The 22,050-nt window shown below is 44.6% G+C and overlaps 1 protein-coding gene across 3 annotated transcripts in view; it reads right to left on the bottom strand.

Annotated features, from left to right (window-relative positions):
* GRM7 (glutamate metabotropic receptor 7) overlaps nt 1-22,050 on the bottom strand; it is a 219,705-nt gene that overhangs the window by 72,967 nt on the left and 124,688 nt on the right. For all 3 annotated transcript variants that reach the window (XM_031555627.1, XM_031555624.1, XM_031555625.1), the window contains exons 5-6: nt 10,318-10,458; nt 53-253 (exon numbers count right to left, since the gene is read on the bottom strand). In XM_031555627.1, coding sequence (XP_031411487.1) covers nt 53-253; nt 10,318-10,458 — 342 coding nt within the window. The remainder of the gene's footprint in view (nt 1-52; nt 254-10,317; nt 10,459-22,050) is intronic.

Here is a 22,050-nt window from a genome sequence, read left to right as displayed (position 1 = left end):
GAAGGACAAGCCACGCAGGCAGGGTGCAAGAGATGGAGCAGCTCTCACTCACCGTTGAAGTTAACGCTGCGGATGTACTTGAGCAGCTTCTTGCCGCCCGCGTGCTCCATCTCAGGGCAGACCCCGGCGTAGTCAGCACACAGATCCTTGCTCATGTGGTGCAGTGCGTGTGCCATGGCGTACACAGCATCGATCACAAACTGCACCTTCCCCTCCTGCTCGTAGTGGGAGTCCTTGCCGATGCGCTCCTGCCCTGCACATCACACACACAGAAGGACAGTGAGGTGCGGTGCTTTCTGATGTCTCTGGGAGTACATGGAAAGCAATGTGTCTTTTAGGCAATACAATAAAAACGTTATGATTTTACTAATTAAAACAAATTAAAAAAAAAAAAGATATCTTTCATTCTTGACAGCAGAATCATCAGCGCTTGCAAGTTACTCTACGAATCCCACCATTATCACAAACTTGAAACCGTAACCCACAGGGACCAACCTCAGACAGAACTCCAGGCTCCGCACGCTCCCAAAGTGTGGCTTTGAAAGAAGAAAGCGTTTAAAAATAAAGCACAGCTGGTATTTTAAAGTCTGATGGTTTGTTGTGCTCCAAATCCCAGTCTCTAATTGAAAGTCACAGCCAGACTGGGGGAAGAAAGCACCACTTCAGACGCAGCCAAAGGGGCACTCCAGAGAACTGAGCGAACACGCCTGCTATCAGCACAGCCTCGGGAAGCTCCGGTTGTTTGCACTGACTTACACCCCTTCCCTGCACCTACAGAGATCGAAACATCCTTTAGAATCCACTGATTGCCCTTAAAATGTTATGACAGCTGAGAGCTTAAGGAATGCAAACCCTCCACGCCACACGAACTGCAGCAGCTTTGGCAGCTGTTTGTCACCGCAGCACCCAGCGTGGCAGGATGCACAACCTCAGAGCTCCTCTCATCTGCTGGGACAGCAAACGCAAGAGACAGGAGAACTGTTTTGCAGATGGAAAATGGGAACTCAGAAATTAGGCCACAGAGACCAAAATGCTCAGCAGCAGAGATGAGTGCAATGCAGTATTTTAAGTCGTGGGCTCGCACCCTAAGCATTTACTGTCAGACTTGAGACACAAGTGTAACCTGGTAACATCACCTGGTAAATGCAGGCAGTAAGGCAGCTTTCTTGCCACTGCCATAGAAGCAGACAACTGCTGCAAAGCAAACAGTACTGCCAGAGCATAAAGCAAGGCACCACAGAGATATGGGAGCCTTTGAGTTTTCTCTGAAATTGCCCACTAACACCTCGTCTTGCCTTGGCCAAGTAACACCTGCATAATTCAATCTGTCTGGCTGCCAAACATGCGATTATACTTACCCGTATCACCTGGGATTTGTGAAACATAATTACTGCTTGTTCAGTGTCCTGAGCTGTGCGGGGAAAGCAGCAGAAGTGCAATCCATTATTTCCCATGGGCGGCAGCAAGGCAGCCCAGTCGTTCCATCAGCCCTGCCTGCCCTCCTGCAGGGCTGGGCAAGGACAGAAACACGGACAGAAGCACGGACACGGCTCTCAAAATCGTCCTGCAAATGCCTCAGGGATTTTCAATCAAAGGAAATGCTCATGTTGGGGACAGAAGAGGGAAAAGATGCCTTTGTAACACCGCTGTGCAGCACTGTGCCCAGCAGCCTGCCCTGGGCAGCAGCTCACTGTGCCAGCTGTGTGCCTTCCTGCACTGCGCTCACTGAGGGGCCGGGCACCAAAAAGGAGCTGGGCCACACTGCCAAGATCACACCACCTTCACACAACCCCTTTTTCCTCCTTTGAGAAGAGTGGTGGTGGTGGACTGGAATTACAAACGAGCACAGAGAGAGCATCGTCTTCTTCCAGAAACTGTACAAGCACAAGAAATGCCTTACCTTGTCTGCCATCGTGAGGACCTTGAAAATAAATGAAAACACAGCCCCCTCTATGAACATCTTAATTGCCTACACTTTTTCCCCTTCATCGTTTCCCTCTCTAACTACCATCGTGCACCACTGAAGCCTCATCCACTCAACCTGTTTTGGCTGAGATTCCTCTACCAAAGCCTCAGTTTCGCATTTCAACTATGTTGGAATTCTGAAAATAATTCAGCAGAGTGAGAGCTTCCAGACTGTGAAGATTCACATACTGTCGTTTTCATTATTTCACTCCCCTCTCATTGATTACAGACCTTATTACATCTCCAGCCCTGACAAGGAAAAAGCTTTTAAGTGGTTTCAGCTCAGCTACACTACCAAATTAGCAATGCAACAGAAATGCATGCCAAGGGAAGAGGAGCTGGGATTGAAATTCTGCACACCAACAATACTGATTAGGCATATTAAGTTCCAGAGGCACAGTTGGCTGAACGCACAGCAAAGGTATCTGCAAGAAACCTGAGCAAAACCAACTTAAAAAAAAGGAGCAATATTAACAATGCCCAAGTATGAAAGTCTCAGAGATGAACTGGATTTGAAAAACGTAATTGAATTTCCAGCAACAGGGATGAAATCTGCTGCAAAGAGCCATTCTGCTGAGTATTACACGCAGTTTGTGTACAGTCTGGATATGGAGTCAAATGCAACTCCCCACCCAGAAAGGCAAGCGTGATTTCATTTACACAATAGGAGATCCTGCACTAACAGGAGCACACTGCAGTTCATAGAAACACAGACTGAGCTGCCTTTTAATGAATAGGGCACTACTGCAAGCACAACTCCAGCCTAAATTTGATTTGGCAACGTGCTTCAAAACAATAGCCATGTTTTACGCGGCAAATCGCCTTCAGACTTCATGACTTAGAAAACTCCATAGAAGTGGGCTCTCTCCTGCTCCCTCTAGCTGACACCAAACCAACATCACAGCACATCAGCAGACTGATGCCTGAGGTCTGCTTTCAGACACGATGGGCACCACCTTAACTGCAACCTCAGCAGTTTTATTTTGGTGAGCATTTTGCTGTCTTGGGTTTTCCTGGAGAAGCCAAGCAGAAAGTTGCATGCACTTCAGGAATAGCGTATAGGGGTGCATACAAATGAAATTATTAATTACTCCTGGAAGAGAAGAAAACCCACAGAAGACGTCGGCTTCCTGCAGACAAAAGCAGCAGTACCAGGAGCTTCAGCATTGGCTGTGTGCACCTCCCAGCAGAGGGGCTGGCCTGCAGGCTGTGTGGCATCGGGGGCCTTGGAGGAGCCAGCAGATGAACTCAGGCATTGGGTGCAGCAAGAAACCGAGCAATGCCTCGTGTGTGACTGGGAGACACCAAGCAGCACAGAAGGGAAACAAACCCCATCTGCACCGGGGCACCCAAGCCTTCTGTGCCTTGATCCCTACAGAGGGCTTTATAAAAAAAACATACAAAAAAGCCAAACGACCCAAACTTGGTGATCTTCAGGGCACCACGCAATAACTATTTTCTTCAAGAATGAGGAAGATGGCACCTGAGGCACACGCACGCAGAGTGACTGGGAGAGAATGCACTTTTGTGCCACGGATTTGCAATGGAGTACCTGGGGATGTCAGGAAAAGGGAGAAACACAAAAGCAATTTATTGACATGAGGAATTTTTGCTTCCAAAAGATCTGTTTGAAGGTGATGACAAATAATTTAACCTCACTTCCTACTACAGTCTCAAGTGCTCATCGTCATGATTCCTAAGAGACTGAGAGATGGGTCTCTTGCTTCAGGCAAATCTTCGCAAGAGAAAAATACTGCAACAGAGCGAGAGAAAAAGAACCAACAACCACCACCCACCAGAGCAGCAAGAATACAGCGAGGAAGAAGTCCTCGTGTATAATCTCCTTCAGAAGTGAAGTGCAGCTTTAGGAACTCATGGCTGTACTTTTTGCATCACCATTAGGGTGATGCTTAACACTCCCTTTCTATGGGAAAGGAGCTGAAAACCTTGTTTTTCATGTTTTCCTCTGCATTTCTCCTTCAGATGATTTCTCTGGACTCATCACCAGTATTCAAAGAACGCCAGCAGTATGATACAAAGTAAAGAATGCTGCAAGGACAATTTCTGTGGCATGTAATTCATACAATGAACAGACTTCAAAATCCCAATTAATCAGCTCTTACAGTAGATGAATGCAGACACTGGTTCAGTTTCTGGAGGATTAAGCACATTTTCAAAGGAACTTAACACAATAATACTGTTGAGAACCTGCTGATAGCCATCATTAACAAGAGATGTAATTGAAAGATTGCAGAACGCTTGCAGGATGGAGCAGGCAGCCGCTATTTGGACAAGAGCTCATCATCTGGCTGAGTGCTGGCAAAACCACACGCGCTTCACAGTCCAGAGCACAGTGAGCAGCCTCACAGACCTGATGCCCGATAGCCACGAGATGCCCACCACGCAGCAGCTGCAGGTACCAGTCTGCAACTGCCCACACACCGCCTCAACCGCACCGCAGCCGCCTCCTCCACCTCATCCTGCGCAGAGCTCAGCAGTGCAGCTGCTCCTGCTGTGCCCGTGCCCCTCACAAACGAGCTCAGCAGCACAGAACAGCTCTAACAGACAAAGACGTCGACCCAGGGCTTGTCAGAACAAGGTCAGAGCTATTACTCCTCCCACGTTCTCCCATGGAACAGGCACTGCTGTGCACACAGGGGCTGTAGAATCTGAAGGTTTCTCCAAACAAGATCTTTATTTGAAAGTAGATAAATATCAGAGTCTGAGAAAAGCTAACAATGTGCAAGAGTAAATATTGTAATTTGAACATGAGGAGAACGACAATCAGGCCCCTTTGCAATATAATCCATGTATTGTCTTTTTACAAAGAAATTCAAGATCCAATAATACTGCTATGTAGTTACAGTCATCTATCCAGTCCATGCTAATTCAGATCTCATTATAGACAAAAGCCTTTATCTCAATACTATCAATCCAATCCCCATGGATTCTGTTGAGGGAAATAGATGAACTCTCAGACTTCTACTGCTCTTGGAACAAGAACATCTCCCCGTGCTCGGACCAGACCTGGCACACAGCACCACCTCGTGCAGCTCAGGGGCAGAGGCACCAGCCAGGGCAGCCCAGCCAGCGCTGAGCACCTGCCTTGGTGCTGATGCTCACATCTGGGCCTTGCTGCCCCTTGGTCTGCTGTACCCTTCCACGTCAACATGGCTCTAGAGCTCCTGCAGCTCTGCTTGAGATGGGAAACTCCATATTGCACACCAGATATGCCAATCAGGGCAATTGGTCTACACCAGTAACAAGCAGGGATGACTTGTACAACTAGAACACGTGCTGGACACTCTTGATCCTCTCTCAGACATTGTCAACATACAACTGTGCTTAGTGGTTCCAGTAATGCCACCAAAACCCACCCAACTCAGAAGCACACGTAGCCAGCTTCAACTATATACCTCTTCAGCTAATACTAATTCTTTCTCAATTACACTGATTCAACCCACTGTAGCAGTTTCTGTTCTCTGGTGTGTATGTGTATCTAAGAGAACAGATTTTAGATTAGAAAACTGACCCAACTTTCTTATTCCATATGTTTTCTGTGCATTCAGCAGTCCTATTAAAACATCTGCAATAGCTGTCATTTGTACTCCAACACTGAAGCACCACAGCCATAAGAAGTCAGCACCAGCAATGTAAGTCACTGACACTTCACAGCTTGAACTTCCCAACGTGCAAATAAGGAAGCTTCTTGTAGCAGTAACTGCTGGTGAAGTCAGTGACCACGGAAACATATAGAAGAAGCACTTAAATATTAGAAGGCTTAAATTAGAGCTATCTTTATGTTTATGCACCTGGGTAAAATCATAGTTTGCAAATAGAGGAACATATGTAAATAGCAAGGAGAGAGCCATAGAATCGCAGGGCTTTGTTGTCAAATCACCTTGACAATCTAGAAATAAAAGCACCATTAAGAAATATATTTCAGAAAGATAATAGAGTTTAGAGAACCATAAAACTGGTTTACCTTAAGAATAAACCATTCAAGGTTGGTTTAATGTTGGTTGAATCAATCACTGCAGGGTTCTTTCTGGAAATTGGGCTCTGTATGTTTTGAAGTACTGTGATGCTACACGAGATTAACTGTTTGAGCTGAAGGTTTGCAGGTCATTAAATTATAACACAGAGTTGGGACAATCTAATGCTCTGTGGAAAAATACGTTGTTCAGAAACACAAAGAGCCAGTCAGCTTGCACACTGGTGCTTAACGTGAATTCATTTGCTCCTCAACTTCTGCACAGCACATTTTCCTTCTCACGGATGTTAGCAACGAGAAGCTTTAGCAGGCTGAAGAGTGTTGAAGTACCCACAAAATAGGATGCAAAGCGAAGGACTAAAATCCTGAGTTTCACACTGAAGTCAACCATTCTCAACCAAGCAAGCTCACGTCAGCCTCAGTATCTCTCAGCTACAGCAGCACTGGCCCAGAACGTCCCTGGAGTCCCCCAGAGATGAGCTGCAGCTGGGAGATGCATCTCAGCAACAAACCAATGTGTGTTCCAGTAGAACTCCATCTTGGATCTTATTTCCCTGCAAACACTGCACTCTGAGAGAACCTAAAACCGCTGGCATGTATAATGTAAAAGACGGTGTCAGAGGAAAAAGAGCCAGCCAGCAGAAGTTGTTGATGGCAATGTGTTGTAAACATATAAATAAGGCACTCAGTAGCAAGGAAATACTATGCGTATGTCTAGAGAAAGGAGAAAGGCTTCCCGGCCGATGCTCCTTACACCATAATGTGAACGCAGCACCTTTGCCACCAGGTGCCACCCTCCCCCCTTCAGACCCATCACAGCCCAGAGATGCTCCCCCAGGGTTTTGGGGCACAGGAGCTCACTCCCCATTCACTGCAGTGTGAGGATGCTGCACGAGGTGCTCAGAGTGCACAGCACTGAGAAGCCCCTGTCCAAACACTGCAGGACCGCGGGCTGCTCCTCTGGAGACATGCTCTCTTGTTCCAGTTCAAATACTAAGCACAACACTCCCTTTTTCACTAAGGCCTTTGCTACATTTCTGTCACTCTGGCTTGCAGGGAGCCTTCTCCCAGCATTTTCTGGAGAGCAAGTCATTGCTTGAGCCAACGTCAGGGCTGTGCCATCAGACTGATTACACTTCCAGATAATTAGAAAAGCTCTCTGAGCAGTCTCCATTCTGAGAGATGACATCCAAGGTGACACCACCCTGATATCTCTTCATTAAGTCTCCTTGAGCGTAAAGCCTTCTGAATTAAAAGCTATGTTTAAAAAGTGAAAACAGTCAAGTGTTGCAATTTCCTTTTCAGTTAGCACTACACTCCAGGATGGCATTTCGTTAAAAATGCAGGTCTGACTCGTGTAGCTGATGCTGCAGGGTACTGCAAGTCCTTGCGTTTCTTTTGTGTGCACCTTTCTGCCATACGTGGGCACAGGTGCTTCCTTTGGAGCAGGAAACAGTCCACAGCCACACGTGAAGCTGCTGCTGCAGCAAATGGGAGCACCCATGGGACAGCTGCACTGCTAGCACAGCAACCTGCAGGCACAGCCCCACTGCCTGCATGGAGCAGGGGGTCATGGTGCAATAATTCCAAATATCCTGCACTGCGTATTTGATTTCAGTAACCACTTTGAAACTTATGTACAACCTGGTTCATGGCAATATATACGCAAACATCTTAATTCTGACTCCCTCCATCTCAGAGCGCTGAAGGCACCAGCACAACTCAGTTTTTGCTCACTGAAATTCTTCAGCTGAGCTCATAACCAAAGCACAGACCTCATCTCCTCGCCGCTATGCATGTGAGCAGAGCATTCTGCAAGGCTCTCCCCACAGATATTTATTACAGTTTTGCTCTCCTCTATAAAAGCAGCTGCCTTCTTCTGTTAAATCTTTCCTATTAAAAACAAGCATGTAAACACGTTTGCCACAATACATGGTACCAAAGACTCATTTTTGTCAAAATACTTCTGCATTACCTTGACGTGGCCTGTTTTGGCTGAAGGGAGTAATTGGTATTCTGGAAAGTAAGCCGCAAGAAGTAAACCAACAAAGAACTGTCTGAAACCAATACTTTGTACTATTGTGCTGCTTCAGTGATTGCGTGAGATTCCCCATAGAGTTGATGAAGTGTCCTCAAAAGCAAATCACAGCATTCCTCAAGGACAGAGGCATGGCTCCAGGGGCTGGCAGGCCGCAAAGGCAGCACCTGGCTGAAGCAGTGCTGTTTGGTGCATACAGAACCGATGCCTCTCTGCTTGGGGAAAAGCAGTGGTCTTGGCTGTCTCTTTTGTACCCATCCACGCTGCTGTGACATGGCCTGAATCCCAGCAGAAACTGCTGCACAACAATACAGGTGTCCTTGGCAGTGGCACGACTTGCAGTGCTGGATTGTGTCCTGAATTATGCCAAAGTCAGTCACTCGCTAGAAACAGTGTTAATTACAGCAATGTGTTACATTTAGCCTTGTCTAGAAATAAGGCATGCTGTGCTAAATGTGCTTTAATTTTCTCACCCTACATCTATCCATTCCAATCAGGACAAATTTTTCATGCATAAATGAGGTTACAAGCTTTGTGTGGAGAGACCCCTCAAAAATCTGCGGTGTTAAAAGGCCAGGTGCCCACAAGGTAGACTCTTGGAGGGGCCTTTCTTTGTCACCTAAGTACATCTGTATGAGCCAAAGACTCCTGCGATGTGCACGAGCTCAGCTGAGGAGCAGGAGCCCCAGTGCTCAGCAGCACGAGCACTGTCAGAAACTGATGGCCTGTGGCCCACTACCTCACTGCATTACAAATTACCAATCAAGTTCTAAAATAATGATGATCATTCATGATATTATCACATGAAAGGGGCATTAAGATTCTCATACCAGCAATATAATTCAAAGCTAATGTTTTTTCTGATGCACGATTTACCTCGGTTTGTACAAGAGGGAAGGAAGATGTCAGGGCAGGGCATGCCACTGGTGCAATACCCAGCTATAACGTGGTATTTCAGTGCAATAGGATAAGCTAACCATCAAAAATAAATGTTTCTGCTGAATCTGAGGTGTGTGAAGGGTGAAAACCGTTCTTTATTCGCATCAGAAGGCACAATCCGTGAGCAACTCACCCTCTTTTCTAACGAAATAATGGCAGAAAAAATAAGGGCACTGAAAATTTAGGGATTATCCTCAAGATCTTTCTGTGATTTTTATTTCAATTCCAGCCTTCAGAGGGAGATTCCGAATGCTAAATTTAATGGCAACGTATTCCCAGCGGTAACCGCACTGCTTCTGTGCACAGCCCTCCTACTCCCATCCATGAATTGAAATCAGAAACAGATGATATGAAATATGGAAAGTTTTCATCAGTTTTCAATCAAACTAAAACATATCCTCCTATGAACTAATTTTCTTTGATCGAAATTCAACACAGTTATTCAACACAACACTTTAACTGCTGCTACGAAAAACTGAAAGGAGGGGGAAGGAAAGGCAAAGGCCCAACGTCACATTACTGGCTCTAATTACCCTCTCATGATATTGATGGTAATGTGACTGGAAAAAACTCATTCCTACTTTTCCAGTAGCAACGAAATAACACAATTTTCTTCTATCTAAAATGAAAATATTTCATCCTCTACCAATACTTTCCTACAGGTGCATTTCCATAGGACAAGAAGAAATGACCTCAAGCTGTGCCAGGGGAGGTTCAGGTTGGATGTCAGGAAGAATTTCTTCTCAGAAAAGGTGGTCAGGCAGTGGCACGGGCTGCTCAGGGAGTGCTGGGTCACTGTTCCTAGGGGTGTTCAAGGGAAGGGTAGATGTAGTACTTTGGCACGTGGCTTAGTGGCAAATATTGGCAGAAGATGGACAGTTGGACTGGATGATCCCAGAGGTCTTTTCCAGCCTGATTGTATGATTTCCCCCTCAAAAGTCAAAACTGCAGGCAGATGGGTATTTCAGGACCATTCTGCTGGCTTACGAGCAGGAGGTGCTTTGACATGGCTGGTGGTAACTCCGTGATTTGCAGACACACAAAAAGCTCAAGCATAGAAATATTCTCCATCTAAAACCAACTTTCAGAAACCCAGCAAGCTACTCTGTGCTCAAATGAAAGTCCTCTGGGTCCTGTGGAAAATACTGATTTTCCTTCTACATGGACAGCCAGAAAAAGGAAGAAAGAAGAATGAAATGTTGTCTCTCTTCACCTACTCTTGTCCCTCAAGGCTGGTGCTGATGTTCCATTTTCTCTACAACCAACAAACATTCAATTTATTTTTTCAGTCTGCCTGCAGCCAAGCTTCCCTGCCTCGGCCGTGCAGCCGCCCAACACGGCCTCAATCAGCAGCACGAGGAGGAGCAGTGACTGGACCTACCTGTGCATTTGCGGTCTGTATCCTCCTTCTTGGACCCGCTGATGGTTAGCTTGCAGTTGAAGTTCTCCTCCCAGTACTCAGCAAACCACACATTCCTCCTGTTGTTCTCCAGGGTGCGGGAGGTGAAGTAGGCATCGAACCCTGGAGGAGGAACAGACAAAGCTCAGCCTTAGCTCCTGCTTCATGGTGAGTGTTGCAGCCTGCGGAACAAAGCCACTGCTCGCATCTCCTTCAACACCAGGCACGTGTTCATGCCTGTCCACCACATGAGAGGCCCACGGAGAGAATGGAAATCACTTGCACATTTTATCTCCTCAACTGCACCTTGCAAGATGGACTCAGCTACTGGCTGAGAGTTACAAAACCAGGTAAAATACATGTAGAAGAGATTAATTTTAAAAAGAAAGTTATAGGCAAGAAGCGCAGATTAGATACATACAGATAAGGAATGAAGATAAATGATACTTGATGGAGCTCAATACAACTGTAATTTTTTAATTAACCTCTCCAGACCTCTAGAGAACGCAGCTCCATCTCACTCGGCTGGCCATTATCAGTACAACTTAATACTTTTACATCGTGTCTCTTCACCTCCCCTCCAGACAAATAAACATAGCACAGAACTTTGAAAGAGTTGACTGGAAAGCAAAGCTGGGTGCTTGGCTTAAATGATCTCCACAGGCTGCAGTGGAAGGTTTCCAGGCCCAGGCCTATCAGACTCAGTCCATTACTGGGGCAGTGCAGGCACAAAGCCCGTGATTTATTTTTTATTTATCAGAGTGCTTAGTGTTCTGTAGTATCTGAAAGAAAATACTGCATAGCTGCGTAGCATTGAGTATTTCATAATTTTTATCTGGCTCATACCTATATCCTATCTCTCTTTAGCACCTCAACTTGCCAAGAAAAAGACTTTGATTTTTTTTTTCCAGTTCATTAAATTCTAGTAACAAATTGGATGTGCCATCGTGGAGCTATAGTTTCAAATCAAGCCAAGTATTCTTTAACAATACAGACAATACCTTTCAAAGATCATCCTCGCTTTAATGGAGTTTTCCTTACAATAGCATACAGGACTCCAGGAGAAGTATTTATTTTCCCAATAAGCAGTGGTAGTTTTAGTTCCAAATTGCTAATTACCCAGGGCACTGCTGTTTGCCCCTGTATTTAAGCACTCTTCCATCAGCTGTTCTCTTTCAAAGTTGAGATAACTCCTTAAGCCTGAAGGAAGCCTTGTGCATACAGATACGTGCCAATCAAATGCAGATACCCCAGGTGCACATGATGCCAGCAATCTGCCTTTGCACTGCAGTGAGCAGAGCTCCCAGGCCCTGCCTGCTCTCCCAGTGAAACCATGCTTTCCATCTCCACTTTTTTTCCTTTTACCATTCCAGCTTGCTTTGGGTTTCACTTGTCTGTTTAGTAAGGAAAATATTTGCATGGGACAAATAAAGCACTGCGTGAGCACATGCTCATGCACAAACTCTTTTTTCTTTTGGTAGCCAATATACATATGTAGGTGTCATGTATACATACAGACATCACAAATACATGCATAAATGATCTGCAGTACTGATAAATCTACTGCAGCTTTGTCCATTTTAAGGCAAAACCTTTTATTTCTTATTCCTGGCCAACACTACCCCCCTCTAGCTATGCCAGCAAAGACATTTAAGGCACAATCAAGACAAATTTCCTTCCTGAAGTTTCACAGATGAGTTGAAAAGTCATCAGCAGCACCTGGCCCTCCCAGCCAGCTCAGCACAGAGCTCTGCCTGGAGGTACTGCTGGGGAAAGCAGATATATTCATCTGTTACTCTGAGCAGTCATTATACTAATTTCCCAAACCTGACAGTCACTGTGCAGTAAGGGGGCTGTGCTCATTCTCTTCGGAGAGTTACATAATTCTTGTAGCAAGCGTATTTCAATAGCAGGATATTCATCACTGCTGCTGGTGGAGTGGAGTTTTCCTACGTCTTTCAAGTTATGTCCTTAGTCTGCAATGAGCAACATGAGAGCTTTTGCTTAAGAAGACAGCCTAGATTCACTGTTTTGAATATAACCTTCCAGAACTGTAATCAAATTTCAAATTCTGGTTACAAGGCAGTTTTGCCTCTTGTTACACAGACAGTTGAAGTATTCAAGCTATCACACAGAGTCACATAGAAAACTGTGACGATCTGAAGCATAAGGCAGATCACAAGTAAAGAAGGCTTGAAAAAGTCTGGTTGTACACAGAGAGGCTCAGGGTAAGTTACCTGACATCCTAAAAAGTGCAAATCCACCAAAGAGGCAAATCTCAGCTTTCCTGTCTTGTTCCTTTGCATAGCTTTGCAGGTTATAAGGGTTCCAGGCGGTGGAAGCAAGGAAACAGCAAGCTCTTACAAGTACTAGACTATCTCTGGCTCTTCTGATTTTGCAGTTAAGAGTTGCAGTAAATACATATCCTATTGAAAGAGAAAAAAAGTTCTCTGCACCGTAGCCAACAATTTGTCTCTCTGAAATAAGTGGGTAAATTGACTCAATCTGGCACCCCATACAATGAAATGGAGGCAGAAGAAAAACATATGGCCTCATTAAATTAGCTTAGCAACCCATGTACTGTGGGATAAAAATAGACAGCATGTAAACAGATGTTTTCAAACAAGAAAGAAAATGAGGAGTAGGGTCAACCTGTCTCCTCACGTTAGCTCTGTGCCCTACTGACCCAACCAGAACACATTTTCCTAATTCTGAGTCTACTGTTTATGAGGCGCGTCCAAAGCCTACTGCTCATAAAGCATACTGCATATCAACGCCAAGGAAATAAATACTGGGGTCTTCCAAAACCAGGCTGAAAGCAGTTTCAATGTTGTCTGCAGCCAAGCTTGAAAATACGCCCCTTTTGCTAAAAATACATCAGAATGCCTCCAAACCACCAGCAGCTGTGAGCAGCTTGCCCCCAAAGCTTCATGCTGCCTGCCCAGCCCATGACCAGCACCCCAGGGGCTGCAACCTGCAAGCAGAACGACAGCATGGGATAGAAGGCCTCAGTGCTGCATGTAAGCAATTCTGCAGACTCACCCTGTGCATCATCTCCATATGCTCAACACTGCTGTCCAGCCCTTAGTGTTGTTTTTGCAGCTTGAAATGAAAACTTTCCAGAGTAAAACGGGACAAAGCTGCAGGAAAAGAGCAGAGCTGCGACGGCTGAGACCCCACACCTCTCCAGCTGTGTATTTATCCCAAGGGAGGCACCTAACAGGGATTCCCACCTTTTAAGAAAACCGAGTAGCAAAATCCCCCTGCCTCAGCTGTTCCACTGAGTTAAGTTCCACTGTTCCACTTTGGGGTTTGTTTCTATGCACTGCCCCTAGAAAGGAAAGCACAATTTCTGCTCGTCTGAGCTGAAGCATCCTATGGAAAACACTTGTTTGACAGAAGCCAAAATCTAAGGGTATTTCCTAGGTTTTCTTGTTGCATACCAGCTAAACCTGCTTTCCTGTAAACCTACGTGTATTAATTTTATTACTGCTTGAACGAGCATTTCAAAGGGGATCTGTGGTCATAAAATCTGCGATGAATAGATCTTGGAAAGAGAAACAATATACTTGACCAACGTTCCAAAGTAAGTGACCTCTATGAAAAGTGCTCTACAGCTTAATAAGACAAAATCAATACATCTTGATAAAACTGTAATAGAATTCCACAAGAATTACTCTAAACCTTTACAGATTTAATAACAAATAATAACGTTCTCATTGATTTTTTAATGATCCCTCCCCACTCTCAAGAAGGAAGACAGATCCCTATTAAAGGGTGAACATTTTTAATCATTGTTTTCTATTGACCAAGCCGAGCAGCCAAGTGACTGACAGAGGGTCAGAGGTAAGCAGAGGCCAAATGTCCATTAAGTGCTGACTGTGTAGAAACCCGCAGCCCTCACTTAATTCTGACACAGCCTATCATAACCGAACTCTGCCTGCTTACAGTAGATCAGATTTTCTCCAGCTTAGTTACAGGTTGGATAGGAATGCTCAGTAAAATCCCACGGCTCCTAGAATGTGGGTGGGTTACTCTGTATTGGCTTTTTTTTCCTCCCTATATCATATTATTCACAAGAATGCAGACAAAAGGAGTTATTAGCACTGTCTGAACTGAACATACACCACACTCATTGCTCTGTGACTTCAGACAGCAATCATCATTCTGGTTTTTTCCACTGCTATTTTTGGACAGGTAATTGTATGAAATACAATTTAAAGCAATTTTTAAGAAGGAACCAGAAGAAAAATAAGTTTTTCAATTAGGAGGAAAAAGGATCTATCTGAAAGTTTTACTATTTATAAACGTTCCATTAGATGCATGGCTAACAAGTAAATAAGACTCAAGTATTCTATAATTCAGTCTTTATCAATCATTTGCCAGGGGGGTAACATTGCTGCCTTGCAACCAACCTTGCCATGGATTAGGATTAAATCTCACGAATCCCATGACGAATTCTGTGACCTCTCTGTTGAAGAACAGTCCGTGTTGAGCATTATTATTTTGAACACTAACTGTAAGACTATGGTGGGACTACGGGAAGATACGTGCTATGTGATTGTTTTAAGATAACCCATACAGATTTAGTTACTGTGAGTTTATTTAACAGCTTGGACTCCAGCAGCTTATCCTGATCCATGATTGCAATCAACAGCTTTTTCCATTTCAGAAGGCTGACAATTTTTGTGTCAATACAGAACATCAGTGTTACTTTCTTCAGTGTGTTGGGTGCGAACCATTTTGAGTGTCACATTATGCAATGTTTTGCCACCCAAAGCCCACGATCCCCCCAAGATCCCACCCAGCACGGGTCCCTAACGTGGTACCCAGCCTCACCCGACAGGACCGCACACGGGGGGCGTCCATCTGACAGCTTTCCTCCTGTTAGCACTCCAACATCTTGCACATCACATTATCAGCACATTTGCTCAGGCTAATTACGTTAAAGTGATTGAATTTCTTCAGATGGGAATTACAAATGATACGATTATATACAAAATAGAGCTGCTGCAACACCTGTCTTAGAAACCCTGCAGATACCGCTGATTTCCTCTCTCACCCCTCCTCCCACCTCCCGGAGCCTGGGGATCGCCCACTGCACCCTCTCCCTACACTCAGCTTCTCAAGTCACTGAGGATTAGGTAACTTTCCACTACATTCAGCCTGACCTGTCATTTGTTAATTCTTGGAAAAAGCCCAAACTGGAATCTGCCTCAAAGATGTACAAACACATTGTCTCAAGTCCCTTAGTCAGCACTATTTCTACGCCTCCCACACACCAAGCAGCTGTCCTGTTAACACAAACTGCTCCAGCAGAGCCTGTGGCTTTGAATCAGAGGACATCTTAAACACGCACCTAATTCTACACTACTTTTTTTTTAATTATTCTGATTCAGAAACCATTAAAATTTAAAGTGTGCAAAGGAGTTCTCTATAATGACAGACTTTAAGCAGGTGTTGAAGCTTAATCCTTTTGAACTGAAGCCAACAAGACAACTTAAATGCAGAACGCTGAGCACAGGAGTAAGAGTTTGGGATTCAGGGGCTCAGGGAGTTGGATGACCCAACCAAAAAAGCTGGATGCTTAAATGTACGTGTACGAATAATCACTTCTTACTTTTGTACACGGCCAAGTATTACTCCAGTGGCAAGATTTAGCGATTTCCCAATGTTGCCCATATATCACACTTAAGAAAATTACTTTTTCAGCAAATACCTCTAAGATATAGATAGCTATTTTATGAGATTCTACAAATGAAAATAAGTCTTATTACTTTAAATCCTCGTGACTTCATTAAATCATTACTCTGACACAGAGAAAGACGATATTACCTAATGGGTTTATTTTCTACCCTGGGGGATTAATACATAAATTAATCATACGGTGAAGACACAGAGTTTTTAAGAGAGGGGGTGCAGGGGAAGGGAGCAGATCCCAGACAGCCTTCTGCTGGGGATGTGCAGGTGAGGCAGAATCCTCACCAGGCTGCAATGATACCATGCAGAGTACATCCATACTTTGTGCAGGGCACCTGCAGGGCCATTGCGCACACGTTCTCTATCGGGATAGGAATCATCACCAGCCCTGCAACAGACTCAGAATTTACCAGAGGCTGGTAAGAAACTCCGCAAATCAAGTTTTATCTGAGCGCTCCATTCTGTGCTGTTTGTGGTCAGCCAGCCAAAATGAAAACATCAGCACAGCATGCAGCCCTTCTGAGGAAATGCTCGTGGAGATCCGACCTCCTCATCACTTCTCAGAAAGGCCCTCCAGGCCCAGGCACTGCTAAGGAGGAAGATACCCCGCGTCGAGGAGCCGCCAACGACAAGAGCTGTGGCTCATTCTCAAGCGGAAAGTGAGGCTTGCTAACTTGTGGCTGTTTTTTACACAAAGAATCCCCCAATGATTTATTTCTAACATTAATCTCGCATCTCTCCTTCCATCTGATGTTACACGCTGCCCATTTTCTGCCTGGAAGCATAATGCTCGCTTCCCTGGCACTGATGGCCAAGGGAATTATACGTGCTTTGGAGGCTAAACCGGGCTCCAGGGCTAACGATGTGGTTTTCCATGGTCAGCTGCATTACAGCAGGGAGGGGCGTAGTGGGGAAAAGAGAAGACAAGTTGACAGACGAGGCAGTTATCGCAGGGAAAACAGCAGGCAAATACCAATAGGGAAAGAGTGGGCAGCAAGGAGAGATGCTCCGTTCCACTGCAGTTCTGCCCAAGAGCCAACACGAAACTGGCTCCAGTGAAACCAGCAGCAGCCAAAAGAAGTTTCCAGTATCCCAGAAGAGGAATTCTGGGCAGGCTGGTCTGGGAATATCCTCAGTGGTGATGCGTGATCGGTGTGGATGAAGAAGCTATTCCTAAATAAGCCTTCTATGCCACTTCTTGTTTACCACATCACTGCTACGCGCTGTGAAGCATTACTTTCATGCATCAGTAATGATTTTGAGGGCAGTCAGGTCATTGGTGGTTGTTATTTAATAAGGAAAATAATAAAACCAGAGCATTTGACCTAACACATCTCTCTTGTGCCTGAAGTGTTTTCATTCTCAGACCACGTGGTCTGTGAGCAAATACAACAGATTGACCTAATTTCATGAGCAGCTTTTATTAGTTTACATTATTTTTATTCTCCTCTACTTTGTCCAAAGCCTGTCCACACTAATAAGGGCCAGCTACACAAATTTCATTCACCCAGCCAGTAAGTCGCCACTTACTTATGGTTACTGATGCCACGTGAGTTGAGAGCAGCTACTCAGTTTTCTGTTTTCCTTAGCCTTCAAGCCAAAATGGTTTAATTCACTAACATTAAATCTGGGATAAAAGCATTAGATATGGAATGATAAGATCGATTTTCAAGGCAACCAGTCTTTTTTCAGATTTCATTACATTGCTCCAGCTGTATACTATGTAGTAGTGTGGAATTGCTAAGATAGTTTACAGATTTTCTTGACCTCCTCAGTAAGACTGTAACACGGAAAGATTTTGTGAACTTCCTTCATGACAAAAAAAAACAAAAAGAAAAATAGCATTTTTATAACAGTTGCAGATTGAAACATTGACAAAGGGTACGTTGGCTGATGTCACCTCTGAAATGTTTTTGTTATACACTACATACATCATACAAAGGAAATTCAGCTTACAGTGCCTAGGGCAAATCTGTGAGTTTAAGCTGTAAAGCTTCTATTATGGAAATAGATGTATGTTGGCTAAGTATCATTGTTATCACTTTTATGAAATTATACAGCTGCCATGACAATGAGATCATGACCCAGGTGGTGTCTAGACAGCACTGTAGTAGGAAGGTTAAATACACAAGTATATTATTATTCATTATTCTACACTTCATGGCCTTCGGGCACTTCTTAGTGTCACAATGCTCCCATTTATATCAGTATAAGAGTTAGAGGAAAATCCAAAATTTATTTATTCTATTGTTGATTTTATTGCTGTATCAGCTGAGAATGAGCTTTTTCCTGTTGCAGCAGGCTCCGGAGACTCATACAACAAAGAGCTGATCCCTATCCCCTGCTGCTGCAGTCCTTGGGATGGCGTCACATACATCCCCTTACTGGAGAGGAGATTGTGTTAACCCAAAAGGAACCACTGTTTTCTCTATCAAAAGGAAAGACCAAATCCATGTCTCAGACAGCAAGGGAGCTGTTACAGGGCAGAAGATGAAGATGGCTTGAGCTCTCTTCCCCCTAACAACTTCAGACTTCATAATGCGTGAGATTTTTGCATTTTAAGCCACAGAGGGACTTTCTAAGTTGACATCGCTGTAAGTCACCGTGCCGCTTTATGTACACTGTGCTCTCCTTTCAGCTGAATACTCGACTTCTTATTCAAACGACTCCTGCTGCTGGGATGAATAATTCTTCTATGAAGTGGAATGTGCAGTCACATAAGCCCACTCTTGCTAGTGAGGATCTGTAACTGCTGTAAAGACTATCACCAGATTCAGGCAAAACCTAATAGCTTTAAGAATATATCCAGAAGTAGAATGTTTCTCAGTAATTTGCCTTATCCTGCTACCCACTTTTTAGAAATGGGATATTTGTGTTGCAAGGGCCTTATCCTGCAAGTATTTGCTTTTCCTCCCACCTGAAGATGAGGTCAAATGCTTCACATTTTTTTATTAGCTATATTGCAAGGCAACAAGGTAATAGCCTTCTTCCCCTCTCACTTTCATAGTCTGCCTTGAAATTATCACCTGCTTTCTGCTGCTGGAAGCTAAATCAGCTTTTGCATCGATCTCCTCCAGCAGCAGCAAAACTGCAATGGAGTGAAACAGGGACTCAAGCCAGGGCAGGGAGCAAAGCAGAGCTAAGTCAGGCCAAGGTGCAGAAAGCAGATCACTCTTTCCTATTACTGGTAGTTACTCTCAAAGCATGAGCTATTATTTCAACTTTTTTTGGTTGCAATTAAGTATCTAACTAATCTCCTTGTATGCATCAATACCTTCCTCCCTGCACTTCTCTGGGTTCGTTCCTCCTCCTCACCCTTTCTCCCTGCTCCACAGATGGCCTGTTTCATTTTAATAATGTAGAGCAGTGAAATCAGAGAGATACAGAGAGTCTAAATGCAGAAGTGGTTCCTTCCCTTTGATAGCAGCAGTAGACAAAATGCACATTGCACATCCTTAAAAGCATTTAAACTCCAGTCATCTGCCTGCATAATTTAAAACACGGATAAAAGTACAGACATCTGTCTACACGGTGATGCAGCAACCAGAGTAACTCCCAAACACGATGGGTGCATTAGTGACAGCAGGACAGAGGGGCCACATCCCAGCACGATGGGGCATGCAACCCAAACCTCCTCCTCAGAGCATCCATGCTGATGGGGCCGAGGCCCTCATGGCCACCGCACAGCAGGGCCGTGCACTCAGTGCACACACCATCCACGTGCACCGTGCTCAGCTCCTTCAACACCGAGTCCGTGCCCCGTCTGTGCGTGAGTGCACAGCTGAGGTCACCGTATCGACAGGAATAATCACCCCATGTGAGTATATTTATGCATCCCCAAACACGTGTGCACAGTCCCATACTGACCAACCAGGCATGGAGAGATGCTGCTTTTTCTTTCTTTCTTTTCTTTTCTTTTTTTTTTTTAAACTGTTGACATGGTAACACCAGCAGGATAAAAGTATCAACATTCCTTCAGATTGCTGTTTAACATGGTGCCTTTTTTTCCTGCAGAAATGCAATTTACAGAGTCCACGTGGCAGCACATCCCAGTGCAAGCGGTCAGCAGGGCTCACCCAGTGTTTGGGCACAGGTAGCTGTGCACAGCAGCTGGGTCACTTCTTAAACTACTGCTAGCAATCTTACTTTCAAGTTCCACCTGAGAGAATATCCCTGACAAAGAATTACTTGAGATCTCCACTGCACTCCTACTCTTTTTTTTTTTTTTTTGTGGGGGGAGGAGAGAAAAGATTTGCTTCCTCGATTTTGACAGCTGACTTCTTAGTTGTAATCAGGTTTTAATAATTCCATCCAGCCAGAGCATGCAAGGATGGGAGCAGCACAGAATAACAGCTATTCCCTGCTTCTCTACAGCCTCCTCATCTGATGCTGCTGACACAGTTGCAGCACTCACTCCAGCTGTGCACATTAGTCACGTCAAACTGCAAGGTGCTATCAAAAACAAGTGCTCAGACTGACATGTGAAAAGGCAAATACAAAAATAATTCAGGTTTCTGCAGCCAGAGGATGCAGTCCCCACGGGATCTCTTGCATCGCCCCCAGTCACCTGTACTTGAAGCAGCAAGAATATTCTAGGGAAAAGAAGAAAACTTTCCACTTCTATTTAAATATTCCAGGAGCAAAATATCCTCTAGGCACATAATCCTCATCCTTTGATCACCTCTGCTGGCTTTTTCCTTCCCTCCTCTCTCTGTCTCAGGGCTATCCCACCCTGCCATGGTTTTGGCTGCGGTAGTCGATTTTCTTTGTAGAGATTTGTACAGTTCTGCATTATCAATTTTTGATAGAAATAATGGCTATAACACACTGAGGTCATGGCTTTGGTTTTCCCACTTTTCCAGTGAGAAGCCAGCAGCCTTCAGAAACCCCAGCCTTGTCTCTAAGGAACCACACACAGACCTGAGAAGATCCACGTCTTACAGTAGTAATTCCTCGAGCTGATACAGGGCCGCCAAACAGCCCTCACTGAGCCAACAGTGAGCATCAGTGAGAGCAGAGCTGTGGGACACGGGGCAGCAGGGCTGTGACCCTGCAGAGCAGAGAGACTGCAGGGTATCTCCCAGCAGAAACGCCTCTGAAGAGCTGAATAAGGCAATGCGAACATAAGGGAACTTTTAAACAGCTCTCAAGTTGCAAGATAATTTGTATTCCCCTCTCTTCATACCAACACATTAACCAAATACATTATTTCCATAATGAGGAGATGAACATCTGTGTGGCTTCCCAAAATTTCAAGTGGCAATACTTGAGACAAGTATTCTCTCCTTAGGGATTGACACATCAGCATTTTAAATCATTGCCAAAGCTAAAAACATCATTTAAATTCCCAGGAGGCACTAAAGAACGATTTCAGGTATGATTTAGATTTTTTTTAAATCAAGTACACCAATTTACTTCCACAAACTCGACTGCAGTAGTATTGTATTAGACTTCGTACTCAGCCCCGTGTACGAAAGCATTATTCGTCTCACTCAGAGTACAAGACAGAAGTGCCTGAACTACAGCCACCGTCAGGATGGAGGCACACAGAGCTCAGAGCCCCTCTGAGCTGAGCTCATCCCATTCTGCAGCACGTCAGCCCCACCAGCCGGGTGCAGAGGGGCACTTCTAACCAACAGGCTCCGTTGCTTCCTATCTGCAATGGAGTAAATCCACTAAACCCAAACATTTACTCAAGCAAAGGGAAATTTTCAGCTTCTGTAATGGTTGTTGGCTGATTTTTTGTAAACAACTTCTTGACCAAGTATGGGACCTGACCACGTAAGCAAACAAACTTTTGGCTGGAGAGCACCTCAGGACCACCAAAGACCCCACGCAAGAACCCTGTATTCACACAGCATGAGTAGTATTAGATTTTACTACGTATAGGTGGGCACTTTGTAGAAATTGCATGAATATTCACATATGTTGAACATAACAATGGGTTACTTTCTACAAGGTTTGCTCCTGTAACCAACCAAAGACAAATCTGTTTTTTCAGCATGACCTTAAATA

Source organism: Meleagris gallopavo, chromosome 14 (assembly GCF_000146605.3).
Source record: "Meleagris gallopavo isolate NT-WF06-2002-E0010 breed Aviagen turkey brand Nicholas breeding stock chromosome 14, Turkey_5.1, whole genome shotgun sequence".
NCBI classification, from domain to species: domain Eukaryota; kingdom Metazoa; phylum Chordata; class Aves; order Galliformes; family Phasianidae; genus Meleagris; species Meleagris gallopavo.
This window is presented reverse-complemented; position numbering and strand designations above follow the sequence as displayed.